Raw genomic sequence first — 23,246 nt, forward strand, 5'->3', positions numbered from 1 at the left:
GTTTTGTAATTATAAAGTGGGAAGAAGAATTCTAAGGCAGTATTTTTTCCTCAAACCAGCTATAGCTATCCAGCTAATCCAGTTTAATCAAGAGGAAAATACTTGCATTTTTAAGAACCCAGAAAACGTTGATTATTTAGGATTATTTACATTCCATTATTTAGGAAGACACAATCCCCGTGACATGAGAACGTAAGTCTAAACTTCAGTATCCTTGAGATACGTATTTTCTGGCAAGGTGCTTAAAAGACAAACGTTTCAGGGCCTGGCATGCCCTTCTAATAACTCATTGATGAGAAACTGCTTTCCTTTTTATACACTCTGTAAAATCTCCCCAATTCTCTTTCTGAGCTTAAGAGCGCTAATTGAAAATGGTATACAAGAACGAGGAGGTTGATGAGCTACTGAAAAATCCCAGACCTGGATCGACAAGCTGTTCCCCTTCATAAATAACAGCAGTAAAGCCACTTCTTTATTCTGCTGGGAGCTCAGTCATCTCTTGGAACTATAGTCCGTTCCATCTGGCTACCCTTTGGAAGGACAATGATCTTTTAGCTTAAGCCACACTATAATGGGGAATGTGTAATTAACTGTTCTACACAGTATCACAAAAGGTCAGAATCAGAAAGGATGAAAAGCCCTGTCTTCACATTTGCAGATGGCACAACCCTGATTTATTTGCATTTCTAAACACCATTCAAGATGTGCAGTGGATCTCAACAAAGAATCCAGGTATGTACACAGGTAAAATATAAATAGGCAAATTTCTAATGGTTGCTTAGTGCTGTGCACTGCAGGGGGGGAGGAGCAAATGTTGTGGGAAATGCAGGGAAGCACAGCAATTTAGAAAGACTGATTATTCTTTGTTGATTTGTTTTTCTACTCAGTTTCTTATTACAGTTTTCTAAGCTGCTGAACAGAACTGTTCATGAGCTCAGTAATAATTTCTGCATAAGCCATATGATCATTAGAGCCTCAGCAAATGCTATATCTAGCCTGAGCCACACATTAGCAGTTCTAAGATGTAAACCTTCCTAACCAGAAGAGTTTGACTGCAGGTGCTTCCCACTTGGTATTTACAGAGCATTTTCAGCTTGTAATGGAGATCAGTCCTCCTGTAACCTCTGAAGCAAATAAGATTTGTCTATGACCAGCAGATCAGATTCTACAATTAATGCAGAATTCTTCAAATTCACTTCACTCAAGAAGCCCACCTTTTTCTAAATTAAGTCACCCTACCCCTAGAATGTAAATAATCCTTTCTTTCTTACAGCATTCTGTCACTGTTCTTACCTTACAGAGTACACTGAGTAACAGGACAAAAGAGCTAATTATGTTGTTATATGAAGGTCTTGCAGAATTCTAAGGAGAATTTAAGAACCCTTTAAGAACCCCACTGCTTAATAGTCTCAACTCCACGTGACTTTCATTAAGTTAACCTGCTCCTACAGGTTTGAGGAAAAAGAACTTCTTGATTGTACAATACTGTACAATCAGCACAAGAATCAATGTCAGAATAAGTGCCAGAGGTGCAGAGAAGATGCCAAGCAAAAGCAGGCTACGAGCAAGCACTTACCCAGTCACTAGCGTTCAAGTCGGTTCACCACATCTCGGACCGTGGCTATGAGGTTCTCATTCTCCTGTGGGTTAGCCATAATAATACCATGCAGCCTATTCATGTAGGAGTCGATAGTTTCCATCGTAGGTGTTTCTCCGCTACCTACAGTTAACAGTAAAATGAGCCACAGAATATATAGATGACTGTAACAATTCCAAAAAAAAATACGACTGTTAAGGGCAGCACACAGCAACAAGAAAACAGCAACAGGAACTTCTTTTGCCACACACCACCTCTTGTGACAGATTCAATAATGTCCTAGCTCCACAAAGCGAGTAGCTCCAAGGAGAATAGGACTAATGAAACCTGGTTTCCTTTGATTTGCGTCTCAGAGTTGATCATAACAATCTCTTCCAGCTGGGCATTCAGAGTATCTAAACAGATTCCCTGGCATCTGACAAGACAGATGCAGCATCTCTCTCGATCAAGAAATTTGTGGGTCCTGTCCTTTCTATTTTGTAACATTTGCACAAATCTGTGAAAGAGCAAGGACTGAATGTCTCATTTTAGTAGGAACAAAAAGATTAAGCATAGTAAGAATAAAATACCACGCTGAAATTAAGCACCAATATTAAACCTTCCCCTGTGTGCATTAGGATTCCAGAATTTAATATAACAAACGCTCAGAAATAGCCAATATCATAGACTTGAAACAGCTTGTTGTAAATTCACAGAAACTTCTAAGCAAAAGAAATTAAGTATAAGGTTGGACAGAAAGTCCTAAGAAAAAGTCTTACCTGGCAGCGGGACTCCAGCAAAGCTGGTTGTGAGTGCCTGCCGTAAGGTCTCAAGATGCTGTTGCAACACTGTATTGCGGCTACGCTCTTGTATCACATCCACCTCCAGTTTCTCCACTGCAGTACGCATACTCTCAACATGTTTCTGCAGAGCAGCATTCCTCTCCTCAAACTCCATGTTGGATTTACGCAGCTGTCGCAGCTCCGCTTCACGTGCTGTGAATATCAACCCATTCCCATGTAGTCAAGAAAGCTAAAAAAACATCTGCAATTGGTAGGTAATGAAGTAGAATGTTCTGGAGTGCTCAACTGATGATTAAAGACAGTGCAGTTTTAGGTTTAGGACAAATAAAACATATCACAAAGTGCTGACGGTGCCTACAGAAGTACTTAAATAGCACCCAATTTGTCTGTCTCTAGAAATTAAAAGACATTCAAAGCATCTGAGTGCAAGTGAATAGGCGAACTGATTAGAAATGAAGACTACAAGAATAATTTCAAATCCATTCAGTATAATATATCTTAGCAACAATACTAAGAGGCCTATGGACAAGATAGCAGTTACAAAAACACACTGCTATTGATCATCACGAAAAGTATGTGACTTTAAAGACTGTTCAGTCAAGAAAGTCTCCAGGAAATCTGGCAAAAATTCCTGCAACTATCGTGACATGCAACTACCAAAATGAAATAGAGTAGCAGAAAATGTCAGTGGAATATTCCACATAACTAGGAGAACAAATTTAAATACTGCTAACTAGCCTGAATCATCATCATGCCGTGTCTCACGTGTCTTAATCATACAGAACAGCAGCTCCAGCTTGGAATAACATGTGGAGCTCAACCATCAGCACCATTCTCCAAAAAGGACGGTTTTGAAAGACAAAGCCATGTTGTACCCATTGTGTTTATACAGAGGTTAAGTAATATCAGAAACATTAACCACTTACATCCAAGTTATTACTTGAGCTGAGGTAAGACTGTAAGGACTCTTCACCTGGACAGCACCTAGCAAAAACTTTGGAAAAGTAAAAGAAGGGCCCCTGCAAACATTTAACTTACCTTTACTGTGATTCAGAAACTCTTCTGTGAATATTGGAATATCAAAAACAGATCTCTCTTTTGTGTCTGCTTCTTTCTACAAAGAAGAGAGTAATACATTTCTAAATACTGTTAGTTTTCAGGATTTTGTGAAACGTTTTTCATCAAGAAAAGAGAAAAAGAAGGGAGACCAAATACAGAGGCAGATAAAGAACTGAGTAGATGGAAAACACTTCCAGCTCCTATCAAGAAATGTCAAAGGGTAGATCAACTTTTTAACACACAGGCTTAACAAAACGACAAATATCATGGTCAAGAAATATCATATAATATACTAAAACATACTTTTTTGCTCTAATGACATTACACATCACAAAATTGCTCAGTTTTAAAACGTTTTGCTCTTTTTCCCATCAAACCAACAGACATTCTAAAATTAATGAATTAACGTCCACTAAGAAATACTGACTGTTTTAAAACTTAGTAAAAACACTTCTAAGACATCAGTTTTAGATTATTCATCGTTACTATTCCTACTCATGTGCAAAGATACAATGACTTGGCTCAGCACTGGCTCCTGGAGAACAGAAGGAGAAAGAGAGGGTAGTACGAAGCAGAGAGGGTATTCTGTCTACAGTCCTGCATGATACAGGCTCTTCAGGTAAAAAAATAAAGTAATTAAACTGTTCAGCTTCTGAAAGGCAATCAAGACATTCTACTGAACAGAAGAGCGAGAAAGAAAACCATCAGCGCTCTTCCGTTACAGAATATATTATATAGCACATAAAAGATCCTCTCGAGAGCTCTGAAGTGCTTAAGCCACTGTGAGGTTCACTCAATTAAAATAAAAGTTTTGATTACCTCATATTAAAATAGCACAATCTGTTCAGGCTGCATATCATTGTCACCCCTCAAATTAAAGAGAGAATCAAAACTGTTTCTGTCTTTTGCCTGAAATAAGAGCATCAACCAGCAATGCCATTCTCATCTGCGCATTAGAACTGAGGTTGATCTTCAGAGGTTCCAGGACAAATCAGATGAAGCATTTAGAGACATCGTTAAGTACGGCAAAGAAAAAGCTGAGATTTGGGGGGTGTTAAACCCATCCCTCCTTCTGTGGTCAGGTGCAGTCCATGCAAGGTACAGATATCCTAAATACACTACCATGCAATAAATGTTCTTAGAGTAATGTTTTCTTTTTGTGTGCTAAGACTATGACAGCCATTTGACTATCTTAAAAGTCTGTAGATACAACCAGGCAACGCCTAATCACCCTGAAGTGCACCTATAAGCCTTTGAAATCTTACCAGTAAGATGTTGTCTGACTGCATGAAATTAGGCCTACGTACACCGAACCAAATAGCTTGAGAAAAGAAGGAATAGCGTTAACAGTGGAGAACAGTCACAATGGTTCAGTCACTGCTGATCACAATATTTCTATTACATATTGCTATATGTAATATTTATCAATCTAGGGTTTGGAGGAAGACGATGTTCTGCTTCATGCCAACAGATGAGCTCCCTGAGACAGCTTCTCCATCTTTTTTCATAGCTATATCTGCCTATTAAGTTTCCTCTTGCCTTTCCAAGCCTCACCCTTTTGTTGCTTTTATTGTAATTAATATTACTTATTTGAGGTGTTCATCGCAATTCTTTCTGGAGGTCACCTCTGTATTATTTACGAGTCCAACAGTGATTCACAGAAACCAGATCATGAACACCTGAGTGGAGCAAGGGGAGGAGGAAAGGTTTCCTTGACTTTTATTTCTTGAGAGAATAATAGAAATTATTTCATCACATTGTATCTACTAATCAGAGACACAATGATAATAGCCAATGCAGATAAGCAAGCATTAAGACAAGATGCTTTAGTCTTGCTTCCAGTAATGACTTGAGTGCATACTTCTAAAAGCAATCTAAACTTTTTCCTTGTTCCTTGCCTGTGGAATACTGTAATACTTAACCTTGCAGAAAAGATGGGAAAGCATATCAGGTGATAAGCATGTGGAACTGTATCAAAGGTGAAAAAAGCTAAGCAGTCAAAGAAGCAGGCTTTCGTAAGAGAACACCTGCCTTACGTGTTCCTAGCTCAACTATCTAGTAACTACCTGATAAAGCGTAAGAGCTCCACAGGTTATTTAGGGTCTCCTTTTTAACTTCATTTATCAAGTGTAAAATTTCAAGCCACGATAGCTTGAATTTAGGAAGATGATAGGTAAGACTCCATGATTTTGTAGTTTGTCACCTGTATAATTTAAAGTTTACATAGCATAACATGAACCTAGAGCTTGAAGCTTTCAGCAATCTGTCTTTGTACAATTCAAGATGAACTTTGATTCAAGCACTATACAATCAGAAAACCTGAGGATCCTGCACTTCTAGGTATTAAACGTACTGCAAGTGCTGCCTTTATGGGTTAATAAAAGGCACAGGAAAAACATGCTACCAAGGCATTTTCCTGAAAGTGAAATTTATTTTCCTGGAATTAGACAAGACCTCTCAGCAATGTGCACCCATGTCATTATCTTAAACGCATTAAAGAGCAACTTGATTGCTTTCCCAAGGCAAAAAAACTCAAAAAGGACAGATCTTTCAGAACAGCCTGTTGCTTACAAGTGAAGAGGCTGTGTATAAACAGGATTTTTCATTGGCATCATTTGTAATTTATTGATAACCATGGAAGAATTTGAGGCCCCAGGTAATAGAACTAGAGAGAAAGTTTAAGCACTTCAGGTGGAAAAATACAATAGTCAGGCAGGATGCACAAGGTTTGTGATAGTTTTCATCAACTAAAACATAGACACCTTTTCTCTGGACATTTGTTACTCTTCCAGTATTTACATATGCAAAGTGGAAAGAAAGTTTAAGCCAGAGATGCCCCAATGATTTGGCTACTTTATCTATTTATCAGTCTATATCTATATCTATAGTCTTTATCTATTTATCAGTCTACAACTTCCTCGCGAGGGGGAGTGGAGAGGCAGGTGACCTATTCTCCGTTATCACCAGTGACAGAACCCACGGGAACGGTGTTAAGCTGAGGCAGGGGAAGTTTAGGCTGGACATCAGGAAGAGGTTCTTCACCGAGAGGGTGGTTGCACACTGGAACAGGCTCCCCAGGGAAGTAGTCACTGCACCAAGCCTGTCTGAATTTAAGAAGAGATTGGACTGTGCACTTAGTCACGTGGTCTAAACTTTTGGGCAGACCTGTGCGGTGCCAGGAGTTGGACTTGATGATCCTTATGGGTCCCTTCCAACTCGAGATATTCTATGATTCTATTTTCTCCTCAAGGAAGCCACATCATTCTCATTGTTGCAGAAAATCAGTACCTCAAAACAACCACCTATAGGTGTTAACTTGGAAGCTTTATCTAGGTCTCAAGCTATTTTTAAGTTGTACCTCAGAGTTTAATATCAAACAAATTAAAAATGTAGGGATAGTTAGAGCCTTCTCTGCTTTGAAAAATACTGTAGTAAAAATTTTGTAAGTTTAGCCTGTAACACACCAGACACTAATGTACAGGATAAGGAGGTTTACCTCATGATCATGGACTGGCTGTCTTGCTCCATCTGAAAAAGAAAAAACAGGAAATTCCCAAGAATACACAAGATTTGAGAAAACAAGATCCAAAAAATCAAAGCAGTTACAGAACAAACAGTTATAGACAGGAAACTTGTGCACCTTTCCTAAGGAGTCACATAGAACTTGTGTCTAATTTGGACACTTTTAATACATGTCCTCCAATACAATCTAGGTACAGTTAAATCCACATAAATCTTATCACTTTAGATACAGCTGCATAATAAATGCATTAACTTTTTAAACAAAGGCTTTTAAAGTGAGTGTCTGATTACATGTCTAGCTGGAAATCTTCTCTTCTAGCTAGGAAGACATTAATGTCTTGTTCAATACCTTGTCGGTGTGATTTGCCTTTTTGTCTGTCCTGTGCTTTTCTGCTAAAGACTTTGTAGGCTTCAGTCTTCTGATACTGCTCCAGTTCCCGCATATAACGCTCCTTATCTCTATCTGCTTCATCAAGGTATCGCTGAAACAAAAAAGTCCAAGAGTTTCACGGAGTTCCCTTCCCTTCCAGAGGAAGGGAAGAAAAACTCGTCAGATGAAGTGCTGATCCATTTCACCTATGCAAACAGGAAAGGAGCGAGGAAACGATGAGAATGTGTGTGAGATGCAAAGAGCTAAAATTTCTGGATAAAATTACTGTACTCTGGTGTTTTTTTTTTTTTTTTTTGTTTTGGTTTGGTTTTTTAAATCCAGATCACTATTCTATTAACTTTTTTGTTAAACCCAGAGACAATCTTCTATTAGGCTACTCAATTCAACTGAATTACAGACCTCAATATTATAGACCAAATGCTTAAGAATCGCCTTTCTGTGGCCAGGACTAAATGCTACCAAACAAGAACGTCTTATTAACAGATCATGATTTAAGGTTCAGATGTGTAACACTGATGTTCCAGTACACTTTTTTCTTTTTTTTCTTTTTTTTTTTTTTCACTCCCTCCAGACAAAAAGCACTACCTTCCTACAACCTCACACTTCAACCCACATCTGAGTGGAGAACAAAACATTATGGCTATCAGCAAAGTACCGCTTAAATACCAAAAGAACCTGGAAGATCTATCAATTTAAGCTACCTGCATTCATGTTAAAAGATTATTTCTTTTCTAGCCTGCAGATATTAAATATCTGCACAACAGAAGGAGCTTAACTGAAGAATTATTTAGGGTACTTTAATGAAAGGAATACCATTTAAGGAGTGGTCACAATGCTTATTACTGTGATCTTTCCAAGAAAAAGCTGTTTCCCAGTTCCACCCTCCATACCCACAGGAGTTTAAAATTCAGTGGAATTATTCAATCAGAGTCAAACTCAGTCATCTAGTATGATTTGTATTTTCATGAAATCATCATATAGTTAATGATTACATATCCCATGCATTTGGAATATCATTTTGACCCTGCTCAGGTCACTGTTGATGTCCTGGATAGGGGTGTAAATTTGCTGATGCTGGGCTACCATCGCTTTTGGACACTGCATTCTTCCATATGACATTAATTCCTCTCTTCCATCTCCAGCAATGTGCTACTGAAAGAGCACAGTAAGCAAGTTAACAAGTTTTCCCTCTCGCTTATCTTTTGAATGGATTGTTTTGGGTCAGTAAGTTCTGCTGTAATAACTGTAAATAGGTATCATAGGTTTTCTAGTGCAGATCTACACACTTCATTACATATTTTCTCAGAAAAGGCGATAAAAAGAGAACTGATTATTAGGGTGCTTGCTTTACAACTATAATGTAATGGGTGGGGTGTTTTTGTTTGTTTGTTTTTTGTTTTAAAGAGTGTCACTATTTGGTTAGTTCAGTCCTATCATCTTATCCTTATGCTAGACAAACACAAAGGCAAGTAGCAAGACTACAGGGATGGAACACAAAAAAGCGAGACCTTCTCTTCAATTTTCACGTCAGACAGCTAGTTTGCTAACCACTGGCAACCAGCCACAGAAGAATGTCATGCAGGCTTCTCATGTGGATTATGGGACACTAACCTGTACAGCAGTGGTATACTATGAACTCTGCTGCTCTCTTTAGGAGAATGACTTCCTAGTTATTAGCTAACCAAAACCAAGCTCACTCAGCTTCAACAGGAATTTGGGGTTGATCCATATCTCCAACTGGAAACAATGTGTACATGGTAAAATACTCATTAGCAGAAATAGGGTGCACTCTAGAATCAGTTATATGACCAGACCCAACATTAGGTTTGTCTTCGTTCACATATCAAATGGTGCAGAAGACCACCATATTTTGACTGAAAGGTAGAAAAAAAGTTTTTCCTGAGGTAATGCATATAGAAGCTAGAACATGCAACTCCCACCATTATTTTTTCTAAGACTACCAGCACTTTAAATCATAGCTAAAATAAATATACTTTTAGACTCTTTCAGTTACCTGTCCTTTCAGGTCTCTTTGGCTGACTCTAAGACATCGGATGTTCATCTACATTGACAAGTTTAAGATTAGCAGAACTGTGAGATCCTTCTAGCAGCTCTGAAAATCTTGCCAAATTCTCCTCAGCCACAGCGAATAAATGCCTGCCCCAGCTTTTTGATGGCTTTTGGCCTTGGAAGCTGGTAGGCCTCAGCTGTACCTGAGTTAGCTACAACAGAAGTTCATTGGGATGGATTACATAAGCCATGGAATGTCTCAGAGCACTCACCACTGTACTGGATATATTCTTCTACTGTCTCAAGGACACAGCTCTCCTCAAATCACCAAACCTGCATGAGACACTATGGCCCTACCAGGGTTCATTATTTGAACTCTGGAGGGCACGTGTCCCTTATTTTGAAGCAAATTCCTAAACACAACTTTAATCAAAAGCCAATGACTTCCTCACTAAACAGCAATATTCCCATTTAACAATAAGCATATTCCAACAAGGAAAAGGGAGTTTAATGGTACCCGTTTCTCCTCAGGAGGCAGTTTACTCCATTCATTGCCCAGCATCCTGGTGATCTCTGGGAAAGGGACTTCAGGCCTCTTCGCTCGAAGCTGCTCCCTACGCTCATTCATGAATCTCACATACCCTGTGAGGGGGGATTTGGGGGCATTGCTGTCCCTAAGAGGTTTCTTCCTCTTTCTCCCTTTGGCCCAGCCTCCTCGTTTAGTTCTTTGCTGCTGCAAAATGAAAACGGAAGAAAATTCAGATCGAAGGTAAAAAATTACCACCACTGGAAGGAATAAATATTCATTTCTCAAACATTTTCATCAGGACTATATTGCTGTAACGCATCCTTGCCATGGATGTCCTTCAGTAAGCTTCAAACCTTACCTTAGAGCAATTCTGATTTTCTTGTAAGCAAAGCCCGACAAGAAGCCTCATTGTAAAAAGCTGTTTGCAGTATCACTCCCGGTCCAGTGGGGCAATACAGTAAACATCTGCATCAACTTCGGACTGTAAAGTCATGAGGAGCGATAGCTCACACAACTATCACCCTAACTAGAACAAGTGCAAGTAATTTATTTTTTATTCTAGCTCACAGCTCCCTCCCCCCCGCTTTCCTAATGCATTTACTTCAATATCATACTTGGAGAGTTCGCAAATGAGCTAGCAATTTTTAACTACCTAGCTATTTTGCACCTTCCAGATCCTTTGCCTTTGTGCATTGCATGACCAAAACGTGGGTGACAGAATAGCAGATATGCTTTTGTATTCTAGCTTATTCTATAGGCTTTCTTTTCCACAAATTGTCTCCAATAAAGAGATGAACAAACTTCAAAGGGAACATTGTAAGATTTGCCTGTGGCACAGAGCTCAAAAGAATCACGTAACTATCACTCATCCTCCTGGTTTCACGTTACTACACTAATCTCTCAACAACACTATTTTCTTATAGTGTGTACACACAACTATTCTGGTATTTCTAATCTCTCCCCAAATCAACATGTTCCTGAAATCACGTTAGTTTTAGTTCCCTTTCTAGAATTTTACTGCTTCCTTAAACAAGGACCTCAGAGCTGAAGACAAACTACAAGAAGGAAAATCAAATGCATCTATCAAAATACCTAAACCACTTTAACGTCAAGCTTCAGGTCCTTCATGATTTAGTCACCAAAAATCAGTGTGGGATAGTACACAAGCTGCAGCCTAAAGAGTAAGCATAACACTTTCAAAGACATCAGCTACTCCCAGAACAGTGCAGTGGTCTTGCTTTCCCACCTCACAAGAGAGAAAATAAATTGTGGCCATGGAACATTCAGTCCTCCAGAAAAGTAGAGGCAGTACCAGTCTGGGGACCCTACTAGCTAAGCTAGAGACACGAGACCATCTCTGCACAGCATGACTGCTAGCTTGCCATGGCAAACAGTTGTGCAACGCTGGAAAAATAACTAGGGAGAATCAAAAGATGAAAAATGGCATGTGGATGAAAAGTCGTGATCTTATCCAAAACAATCTGGGTAGTTAAACTGTAATGACCAAACTCCATGCTTTTGCTTCATTGACAAATCACCATTATTTTAGCTCACCTCCTCCTCAGGCTTCTGCTCAGTGTTTTCAGCAGTATTAGAAGACTCATTTTGCAGCTGCTGAACCTGTGACAAATCCTCCACCAAATCTGGGTTATTCACAGACTGTGAAGCTCCACCAGTGAATGAACTCTCAGAATGAGCTACTCTGAAAAAGCACATAATAGCAGAAGAAAAAATTAATCATCATATTGCTAAATCACTTCCTCCTTAAACTTCCAAAACATGAAAAAACATTGCAAATATATTCAGTTCTGACACTATCAAGAAAAAAAAAAGATTTAGAAAAAGTCACTTCAGAAGAACTGGCTGTTCCATCCAAGCAACTGTTATAGCTACCACAGTTACTATGAAAGCCAGCTTGATTTTTAGTGTTACTTAGTCTCATTTTTAGTGAAGCTTTTGATTATACAAACTGTCAATCAAATCTGTTTGAAACAGAAATCAGAAAGCATGAATCTACTCCTTAAAAAAAAGTAAAATATCTTTGAAATAAACCATTTCAACTTCAACAATATATACACCTTTCTCATTGCATTTAGTGTATTTTCCCCACAAACACACTTTAGAGATTAAATCTCATTCAATATAATCTCCTGTTGATACATGTAGATATTGAAAGCACAAACATGCCTAGATCCCAAGAGGTTCCTGAACGGCCACTGTTAATTCTGCTGCAAGAACTGTATCAGTTGACCATACTCTAAGAAAGGACAATGTTGCCTGGAGGCCAGAAAAACAAAAACAGTGACAAATAAAAAGTAGGTTATGAAGGCAGGTACATAAAGATGAGCATATATTTTGGGGGCATCAACCCCAGAGTTATTCTTACCACTGTGCTCAGTGAGCAAATTCATGTAAGACTCTGAGACTCCTCTCAGATTCTAATTCTTTATTAAGCCAGGCTTGGAGGTTACTTGACCTTGCCTTGTTACATTCCTGAAAATTACTGTAACAGTAGCATATGCATCAAGTCTACTTTGTCCATTTATTCAGCTCTACAGCTGCTCACATACATGCCAACATTAAATATTAAAAAAAAAAAAAGTGTTCCTGCAATAAAATGTAGAATACAGCTCTTGAAAATTGAGATATTTAATACAAATTATTAGCTGATTGCCTACAGGAAAATTCACCTTTAACTAAAGAACACTGTATTTTCATTACTATTATCAGCAATCAGGGTATAATTACCAGTAAAGAAACAAGGGCTAGAGAGATCCATGCCTGGCTTTCAGATATCACATTGTTGTTTTTTTTTTTTCCCTTCTTGCCTCTCGAATTGTTAGTAATAAGAACTAATACACACTCCTCTAATAACATTCAGTAGGTGTCAAAGAGAAAATGGAACAATGGAGTTCCTCAGAATCGCTGTTATGATTTGAAGAACATTTCAGCTTTCCTGTCACTCCTTAGCAGGGAAGCTTTTCCAACCACATGTATAAGGAACTTCAATGGGTGTGTAGCCAGTTGCAATGGAACATGAAAGCTCATTCAACACACTAATACCTCTTAAACACAAACCTACTTTGAACATGTAACTTCATTTGGCACCAGCAGGTCTGAAGTCCCAAATAAATAAAACCAAATTTGAAGCAAGTCTCTCCATATCTATTTTTACAGGGCTTTACCTGTCTGCAAAGTCTGAATTTCATTGTCTGGTGCTTTACAAAACAGAAGCTTCACATATCAACACAGAACAAGAATCCCATGTATTCCTGGAGGACTACTACTTTTGTCATTGTGATTTTAAGAGGCTGTTGTTTCAGTCTGTAAAAGCGGAGTTAGTCTGACAAAAAGCAAAGACATCACTTTCTCAGTGAGTGCCAGAGATCAGTGATGAATAACTGATGAATATCATTACAAGAAATCACAGCCCTTCCCCACCCTCCAACAGGCCTCAAATCTCTCAAAAAATAAAATCCTAGGGAAGCAAACTTTTCAAGATAAAAGGGATGTTAAAGAAAATGTTGTGATTGTTTCCATCAGTTCAGAAGAGTTCTGGTTTCTACTACACATGGAGACATGTGATGGTCTATCAAGCCCAAAGGAGTGTTGCAGGATTTATCTTTGTTGGGTTTTGTTTAAATGACTTGGGATACACTCTTCCCACTGAAACAGCTTCCCTGGCAAATCTAGAGACAGCTGAATGTTAAAAAAAGGAGTCACTTACCCAGTCACAGTAATATCACTACCTTCCTTAGATCCATCTTCATCTGCAAAAAGTGGAGGAAGGGTGGAGCCAGCCACCAAGTTCTCCATGCCTCTGGTTAAAAAAAAAAAAGAAAGTTAAGTTCTCATTGTTTCCCTTCAGCAGTGCTTCTGCTTAAATGTCACAACGTACCACAGACTTTTTTACCCCCTAGAAAAATTGACCAGCCATAACTAGTTGACCAGATCCTGCCAGCAGCCATGCTTAAGGACAGAAGAAAGATCGTAAACGATGATCAGAACTTGCCTGTTACTGAGCCCTGTGCCAACGTCACACTGTCACTAGAAATCCCACTGTGGTACTGTATTACCCCTTAAGGTAAATTTTCATTCGTCATACTCAGCACACAAGTACATAGATCCCATTCTTCCGATCCACCTTCTAGTTGAACCTAAGACTGTGTATCCTTACTACACAATTCTCCTCCTATATTTGGTCAAAATTGGCCAAAGGACTCAAAAGGCTTTTCTCAGGAACAAAGAGCATAATCATACATCGGCCCTTCCTCCAAAGGGCCAAGGACATCTCAGCTTTGTGTAATGCTAAGCAGCGCCAGTTCTGGGGTTACAGCACCATGGGCATGGCCTCGCTGTGTGGATGCCCGAACCTGAGCAAAGCCTACACTGTAGTCCTATGTCCCACAAGAGATGTGGTACCCAGGTGCTTAGTTGTCTGCTGGGGGAATTCTAGGATCAAGACATACCTTTTAAGCTCACCTCATCCCAGATGAGGGTTTGGAAATAAAGATAACTCAAAATGCGACAATAAACACAGTTTGTTATCAGGGAAGTGGAGTGTAATACTGGCCTTGAGTGCCAACAAAGCAACGAGTCTCCAGCAAAATCAGACTATTTAAATTGCTGAGAGAACAATTTCCTTCATCAATAATAAATCTCCATTTTTTTTTTCTAAGACTGTGAGCTCTGCTCTATTCATTTCCTGCCTCAGTGAAAACAGGCTGCTGCCTTTAGCAGCAGCTCTACACCTTCATAAGCTACTACAGATATTAGCTGACAAACAAATCTCTGGTAAACCTCCAATTTGCTCAGTTAAGCAAATGCTCAGATAATGCTCACAGCAGGAGATCAATCGAAGGTCTCTGTGAAACACGGATTGTGTCTAATTACCACCAGAACACACATTTCAGTTTCCAAACAAGACCACCCGTCCTGTACATGAAGGACCGAAGTGCAAGAAAGCACCATAGATAACAGAACCAAGCTCTCATGATGGGCAGCGGCTTTGCAAGTTCAGATGGGACACTAGAAAAAAAAATCACCATGAGAGCAGCCCAGCACCTGAGCAGGTTACCAGAGGGGTGGTAGCAGAGCAGTGTATCCCTGCAGTTTAGATGCTGTTACACAAAGCTGCAGCTCACTTGAACTAGCGTTGGAAATAGCCCTGCCTGAGTGGGAGGCTGAACTCGGATGACCTCCAGATGTCCCCACTACGATACATCTGCAGTTTTCTGAACTGGAACTCCACATTACACTTCCTTGCAAACACTAGCATCTCTGACATAAAAAACAGGAAAACTGACTGAAAGCTCTCAAATACAAAGCTTTTAGGAAAGGGGGGCTAGGTGCACTGGTTGAGGACAATTTTCTTTATTAAAGAAGGATAAGCAAACCATACTTCACATGTAGAGAAGAATCTAACTGAGGGTTGGGGCTTTAGGTATTACAAGAAAAAAAATGATAATTCAAATGATTTGAAGAATGAACTCTTCTGATGCCCCAAAAGCAGTTTAGGCACAGCTACTAAATACACAATGTAAATCACTTCATGCAGTTATCAAGAGAGCAATCAACTTTTGCTTTATGTTACACAATCTCTTCCAGTTTTGGCAGCCAAAAGTTCTAAATTAATCTTTTACCAAAAAAAAAAAAAAAAAGGAAGCTTAAGCAATAGGACTAAAGCCTTGGTAACGTGTTTTAAAATGTTTATGAAAAGCTTTACGCATGTCTGAAAAAAAGCTTTCTTTGTTGTTCAGGCACCTCCAGCAGCCCTCTCAGCGGCCAAGGACGGACCTCTTCTCAACCTCACTAAATCAATCCGGTGGCACTCAGCACTCCCACATTGCCTTAAAGAGCAGAGACGCCCTGATTCTGAGCACACCGTTCCTTACCAAGCGCTCCTGTCCCTGATGCCCACTGTGACCTTCCCATCAGGTCCCCACGTCTGTGCACATCTGGACCTAGTCAGCAGCAATCTCAGCTTGCTTTCTAACTGCGGGGAGGCACCCGGACATCAACCTTAACAACATATAAACAGAACACAAACACAGGAAGCTGGGAGAACACACGCTTCATTCTTTAATTTCTTTATTTATTATTTAACCCATATGCTTTAGCTACGAACTCTTAAAGTTAATTCTGAGCCAAGTCCTAAAGAAATCAATAACAGCAGTGAATTTATAATGGCTTCTGATCTGTTCCAGGAAGCAACAAAACAAGACAGCTCCCCAAAAGCTGACTGAGAACTGATGGCAGCCTACACAAGTCTCTCAGTCATTTCTTGTACTTGCAGTATTCCAGGCCTTTGCTCCAAAGGCACTATCAGCTAGTTTCAATGCTACTGTAGAGCTGAATGTTCATTTCAGGGATGTAACAAAATGGGCAAAACAACAGCCTGAGGAAAAGAAACTAATTCCTATTTCTTCAACTTGAGCTTCTGCAGAATTCACAGGACTTGAAAAGGACAGCTGCAAAGTCCAAACTAGAATTGTTCTGAATGCAGACATAAAACTGTGAAACTGATATAAATTCCAAATCCCTACAAGCATTCAGATTCAGTGCGAGCAAGCACCATCTCCAAACAAAACCGGTCGATTCAAACCAGAGCAGCTCTGAGCTTACTGCATTGCTACACTACTACTTGTGATGGCTCAAGGAAGCAACCAGCTAAGTAGGACTACAAGAAGTCGGATTAATTTACAATTGTCTTGGATAAAGTGCTTGCAGAACAGTGATTTATTCTGGGATAGATCAACCTGGAAGGGTCTGGCATGTACTCAACTGTATTTCTTTACAACTTATGTAGGGTGGGACACCCAAACCAAGACTGCAATGCTCCATCTTACCACCACCTGGAGTTTCTACAGCAGTTGTGCTCCCATTTTAAACACGGTATTTTTCAGCCAGCAACAATGTTCCTGGAATGCCAGCAGCAAGCACAAACCTCCTGCTGTACTACGGCTAACAGCAGCAATACATTTTCCTGACTTTGCCTGAGGTCCAAACACTCCAGGCTCTCCTTTGCACTGACTTTCCTCCAAATGCAGGCTCCATAGAAACATTAGATTTAGGGGGTTTTCTCTTCTATTTCCTACACCCAGCATAACAGTGATCAACTGCAGAACAGTAACAATAACCTGACCTGGAGGCCGGAAGTGCTTTTTGTATGCTTGGTTTGGGGTGCATTACCAACCCATATTTTAAAAGGATAAAACACAAAAGCAAAGAAATCGAGTACAAACTGAAGCTCCACATTGTGTGTGCAAAATCCCAGATGGAACACCAAGAAAAATCCTAGTCGGGACCATTCCATGCTCCCAATGTTCAAACATTGCTAAGATTTCCAAAGATCTGTCAGCCACTTATCCTAACATTAGACCCCTATGAGCCTAAAAAAGGTTGTATATTATCCTAATCCACCAAAACCAGCTTGGTTTTACCTTTTTCCTACCCCTTCCTTCTCTTATCTCTCAGGAGAAACAAAGGGTTGTGGTCCAGAAAAACTACACAACAGCACTCTAACTTCCAATTTAAGTTTCCTGCCTGGATGGCCACTTCACTTCATACTCAATACTACAGTGTACAAACACGGTTTGACAAGCATTACTAGAGAAATGAAAAAAACTTGCACAGCATAAAGACTGAAGTGCTCCTATACACAGCAGGGCATCAAATACCTGAAAAACCAGAAGTTTTGTTGATCTTTTTTCACGTTAACTTTTATAGGCCATGTCATGTAATAGCAATGTTCTTCTAATAGAAAAAGATGAAGTGGCTGTCAGTTATATTTTGAGTAGACAAAGCTACCATACAATCTAATCTCTAGTAACATCCGTGTAACAGGAAGGAAAAGTTAGAAGAAGGTAATTGTTAAATCACCCGTTAAAACAAATCTCTAACATGGGCTAGACAAAATGACTGACACGTCTGCAACATCATTACTATGGTTGCAGTGTTAACAGTGCTGTTACAGGGCAGCACACCTACACATGCAGGTTCTAGATTCTGCATCACCCCAGACAAACCTTTTTTAAGCCTTCTACACGTGCAACAAAGGGTAACATTTGCAACAGAGAACTTTCCCTTCAGAGAATCAGGCCATTCCACTCAAGCAGCACACCATCTTGATGCAGCACACTTGCATTTTTATTTTTCAAAGGAGATCAGTCAGAGCAGAACACACGTTCACAGCCAGACTGTTACAGCTACGTGAACTACAAACAGCCCTTCTTCTCTAACACTGGGTGCTGCTGGCTCTTGGCACAGCCCAAATGAAGAAACAGCCTGTTCCAGACCCAAAACAAAGCAATTACTGTACACTCTCCAAAATAGTCATTGCTTCAACAAAGTGTAACTTGCTTTGCTGGTGTCAAGCGATGCACAACATATGTGAAGTGAGGCTGGACTCTACAGTGCCTGCACACGTCTGGCCATGCAGTCACTGTCAGATGCAGACTGACTTCCTATCCAGCCCAAGGCCACATGGGAGGGGTCCTGGGATTGCCCTGAACACTTGAAAAAAATGGTCAAAATAATCCCAAACAATGTTGCCTTTACAATGACTACAGCATATCAGATTCTTAAGCAAAAGAATCGGGAATTACTAAATTAGTCACCCAATTAAAAGGTACGGTTATAAAAACACATTTATTACAGTTAAGCATATTCAAATATGAAGTCAGCATCACAAGCCCAATGCTCAGCCTGTATAAAGCATTGCCCGAGTTCTGATTACCTCATTGACAGCTCTGTTTTAGAAACATGGCTGCTGAGGAGGCTTTTCCTCCCATACTTCCTGTTCCTAACCTCTCGTGTCTTTCTTTGCCAGAACAAGTAGCTCCAAAATTTACCTTTCAGAGGACAGCAGATAAGTATCTTCTGCTACATCACAGAGGAACCACAGTACTCCTTAGCTAAGCATCAGAATACAAGCACTTCATAATGTAAATAATTTAAACCCAGAAAATTTTTTGAGAGATAAATTGATAGGATCATCACTTTGTCTGTCCACGTGTAGTCAGAATATGAGAAATAAAATGAAAGCAAGTACATCTTCAATTAAAATCACAATGATTTTGGATCTGTCAGAGAAAGTTCACATTCTCTCCTGACAGCAGCATTTTCTTCCATCAAATTGGAGCAGAAGCATATTATCCAACATTCTTAACTGCAAGAGACAGATTTGACTTTTTTCCCCTATAGGCAACTCATTAGAAAAAGGTCTTTGACTTCAGGAAAATCACACGTCAAACCCAACATGACGAAGGTTTCTGTCAGACCAGAAAGTATATACACAAGAGAACAGCCAATTGCTTTTATTTTTACTTCTTGCCAGTAAAAATAAAAACCACCAAAGACCAAAATAAAGACTCGCAGGAAAAGATTTCAGACCTCCATTTCATTTCCAAGCAGTTTAAGGAAAGGAAGGGAAGATGTAGAACTTAGTTTTATGCTTAGTTTACTCGGCTCTTTGTGGCAAGCATTAACAAAGCTATTAATACTAAAGCTTTAGTATCAGCTGCCAAACATCTGCAAAATTTTCTTTTTAAAAAGCACGGGTGTTCAGTTCTATATTCTACCTTTATTTACAAATCGCATTATGATAGGGCATATTTAAGTCATCTCATATACACCACATTCTGTTTTCTGGAATTTATATTCACAGACAAGAGATGTATGCCCAACTCCACAGACAAAAGCAAATACAGATCCAGGCTGAATTGTCTCCCTTGAAACACACAAAAGAAATTCTGCATTGGCAATACACAAGCTTTTTAGATCACCTGAGGGAAAATAACTCCATATGGAGAAGACTGTACAAGTAGTCGTTCTACCCACCCCTACACAGCTAAATGAGTAACTGCAGACTAGGTTACCAGTGGAGAGGCTTTGCCATCCAGCCCTTCAATGGAGGCATTAAGCGTCTGAAGATGAGGGTAGCTCATGTTTCTGCATTAAGTTTCTTAGTGACAGTGTTAGCTGCCATTTAAAGTAATGTCACTGTACATACACATCTGCAGAACTAATTTAATCCTCATGCTATAGATCAAGAAAAATCCCAATCAGATCACAAAAAATAAGTATTGGAATAAAACTTGAGATTTCTTTCATTTAGTTCATCACTCTACCTCAGGCAAGTCCAGTACCTCACTACCAGGGATGACTGAGGTTGGTCCGTAAAAACCTCTGAGTTCCCCCAGCTACTGGAGGCAATCCACCTCTTCGCCTGTTCCTTGGAAATCTCTGGGATCTGAGGATCACTTTCCACTGGACATCAAGTTTTCCAATAGCTACTTTTGCATTAACAAGGCAAAACAGATAGCCCATTAACAAAATAACACAACAATGTAATGGACACAAACCATGCCTTGAGCACAGACATTTCTCTGAAACCACGGTGATTATAAAATCATCCAAGACTTGACCAGATATTGTTAGCTTTCCCGTTCAGCAAGTGAACAGTTACTTTTCTTCAAAATTAAAGTTGAATTCCATTTATGTCAGTAAGACTCAATTATTTCACTGTTTGGAGAATGCAAACATGAAAGTGCCGTGAGCAAAGCAGTTTATTAAAAAATGTAAATGAACAGACTCCAAAGGTTTTCATGGTGTTTGCTCAGCTCTAACCTTTACCAGCATCACACAAGTGAAGAAACAATATAACTTCATGCTGGAATACCATTATGATTTAAAATACCAAACCCTTATGAACTGGAAATAACTGAATGTCAGAGAATCCTGATTGTGACTGACCAGTGAAGTGATAAGTTAGATACTCAAAAATAAAATAATTCAAGAGTGGAAACACCTGCTGCGATTGAAAAGTTGTTTTAAAGCCGTTTTACCATTTCTGCCCTCTCTCAGCCTTACTACAAAAGTTGTCAGGCATGTACAGCATATACTCCTAGCTCACTTAAATTCTGAGAGTAGAAACTAGCTGCTGCCACAGAGGAATACGGATTGGAATTTCCCATGCACATACCCAACAAAACAAATCATTACTGACCATTTTACACAATATGGGGTTGAATACTTTGGATGTGAGAATATACTGAATAAGGGATTGAGTATACACTTAAAAGAATGACTCACCACAGGCTTCGTGACCCAACACAAAGGCATCTACTCTGACCTCAAGAGCAACAACGACAGCATGGAACTGGATATTTTAAATGCACTGATAGGGGTACAGGGACAAAGGTTAGAGGAAATGAAGTGTGGGAAGACTAAGTGATTCTCACACAAAACAGACAACTGATTCTGCTTGTTTTCAGACAGGACTCATCTTTAGAGAAAAATGACATATCAGCTTCCTTTTGCTCTCATTTTTGTTATGCTTGTTATTGCGTTCCATTATTCCAACATACAAGGAATGAGTCTGAGCAAACAAAAACCTGTAATATTTAAAATAAATCAAATTTTAAATAGCGTTACTTGTGCAAAGCAGATATATTTTCACACTCTTATCTGCTATTTCTTTCCCTTTAAAAGATTAACCACATGGATACTAGCAAATCCTAATAGCAAGAGTAATGAATATCTGGGATAGACTGATTGGGGAGCTTGCAGTTTCTAACCTGTTCTTAAAGCTCTCCAGTAATGGATAAACACGCATCAGAAATGGAAGTTTGGGTATAAACTGCATTAAACACACCATAATCTCTTCGGCCAAGCCTCTTCTAACAGATCCTTCAATTTGGGATGGTTTCCCACACATCATATCATTGGCATCATAGGATTCGAATTGCACAGATCTCAGACTAAGATGGAAAAAGGAATAAGGACAACAAGCACAGTACAGATGAGATTCAAGCAGCTATCAAGAAAACGGTAGACAACACTTACAGAACCTTGTCTGGGTTCAGGAGAGCAGAAGAATACTTCAACTTGCAATACTTCATCGGATCCCCAAGCCATTTCCCATAGCAGCCTGGACAAATTGCTCTGACAACAGTTGCTAACAGCTCCTACCCGCTGTCTTATTGATGCTGCAATCTTTTCTTTGTGCCCATCATTTTCTACCATATGCAAGACGACAAAACAAGCCAGGGGAAAGTAGTGACTAAGAACAGGGCATCACCACCCAGAGCCTGAAGCCAAAGAACAAACAAGAACCTGGGACAGATGTAAGACCTGTAAGTTTAAACTGCTCTTTCAACTTTCCTCTTCCACTGCTACTTCTCAGGTGCTAGAAACAAGGAACTGCAGGCAGGAAACATACACAAGCTCTGAAAAAGTAGAGTTGATCTACATACACAATAGATCTAGTCCTAAAAGAGAACACAGATCTTTTCAAATAGGCTGAAGACTGAGCAGACAAGAGGGTGGAGCTCTCATGTATCACAGCCAAAGTCTCAAGCACTCACACTTGAAAAGATTTCTCATACATGTTTAGTTATAAATGTTCTGAAAGATATTTGGCATTCAACTTCGAATATTTACTGTATTTAACAAACAGCAAAGATTTATACTGCTTTTACATTTCCTTTTGATGACTTCATTTCTATATATGTTTAAGTAAATATGGTTCCTCTGAGTTAAAACAAATGCTATCCCAATATCCCTATATATGGCTAAAGAGGAATAGCTGGTTTAGAGGTCATATAGGAAATCTGTAAGAGCTAAGAACACAACCAAATTTCAAAAGCAGCCTTTAAGATGCTACTAACCTTAACCCTTTTATTGTTGACATCTCAAAAGCTGCTTAGTATATCACTTCATCTTGCTTATGCCACCTAACCATTAGTCCTAACTCAGTTTCAGACAGAGGTAGCTGTGATGGTGTGACTGGAAGACACATTATGCAGTTCTTATCGCAAGGAGAAATGAGAACTGAAGCCTACTGAAAAGATCTGTGACAAAAGGTCAATAACACTCTGGCTTATACAACATTAAATGGTGGGAAAATTGAAAAATATTTGTATTTTCACAAGGGATATAACATATGATGTCACCTCAGTATAACCTAATAAACAGAAGTTCTTTGCCTTGATCAGAAACTGAGACAAGGCAAACTGGTGAAAAACAAGAGATTGGGCAATACTCTGTCTTTTTGGATTTGTGGAACCTAAATATTTTCCAACACAAGTGCAGGCACAGTACGACAACTTCAGGAAACTTATTTCTCTTGGTTACCTTTTGCAGCCTGGTAGAAGTACGTACAGAAATTACCTGAAGATCCATTATCACATTTAATCCTAAACATTAGCTCAGAGGCTTTTCAGTTAGAGAGCTGCCTTTCTAGTCACCAGCACTCTCCTTTTCATTTAAAAAAAGCTACTCTCAAAAAGCTTTCACAGCTGTATTTTGCTCCTCCCTACACCTCCCAAACAAAAGAGAGAAAAAAAGCATGAC

At 39.4% G+C, this 23,246-nt stretch overlaps 1 protein-coding gene across 2 annotated transcripts in view; it reads right to left on the minus strand.

The window, feature by feature from the left end:
• The window catches only part of HMG20A (high mobility group 20A), a 34,987-nt gene that overhangs the window by 4,348 nt on the left and 7,393 nt on the right, over positions 1-23,246 (minus strand). For both annotated transcript variants that reach the window (XM_083850805.1, XM_083850806.1), the window contains 8 exons: positions 13,618-13,710; positions 11,445-11,592; positions 9,879-10,094; positions 7,310-7,442; positions 6,935-6,966; positions 3,418-3,493; positions 2,356-2,571; positions 1,577-1,720 (listed from right to left, as the gene is read on the minus strand). In XM_083850805.1, coding sequence (XP_083706931.1) covers positions 1,584-1,720; positions 2,356-2,571; positions 3,418-3,493; positions 6,935-6,966; positions 7,310-7,442; positions 9,879-10,094; positions 11,445-11,592; positions 13,618-13,706 — 1,047 coding nt within the window. In that variant the 5' untranslated portion in view covers positions 13,707-13,710 and the 3' untranslated portion in view covers positions 1,577-1,583. The remainder of the gene's footprint in view (positions 1-1,576; positions 1,721-2,355; positions 2,572-3,417; positions 3,494-6,934; positions 6,967-7,309; positions 7,443-9,878; positions 10,095-11,444; positions 11,593-13,617; positions 13,711-23,246) is intronic.

Source organism: Anser anser, assembly GCF_964211835.1.
Source record: "Anser anser genome assembly, chromosome: 10".
NCBI lineage: Eukaryota > Metazoa > Chordata > Aves > Anseriformes > Anatidae > Anser > Anser anser.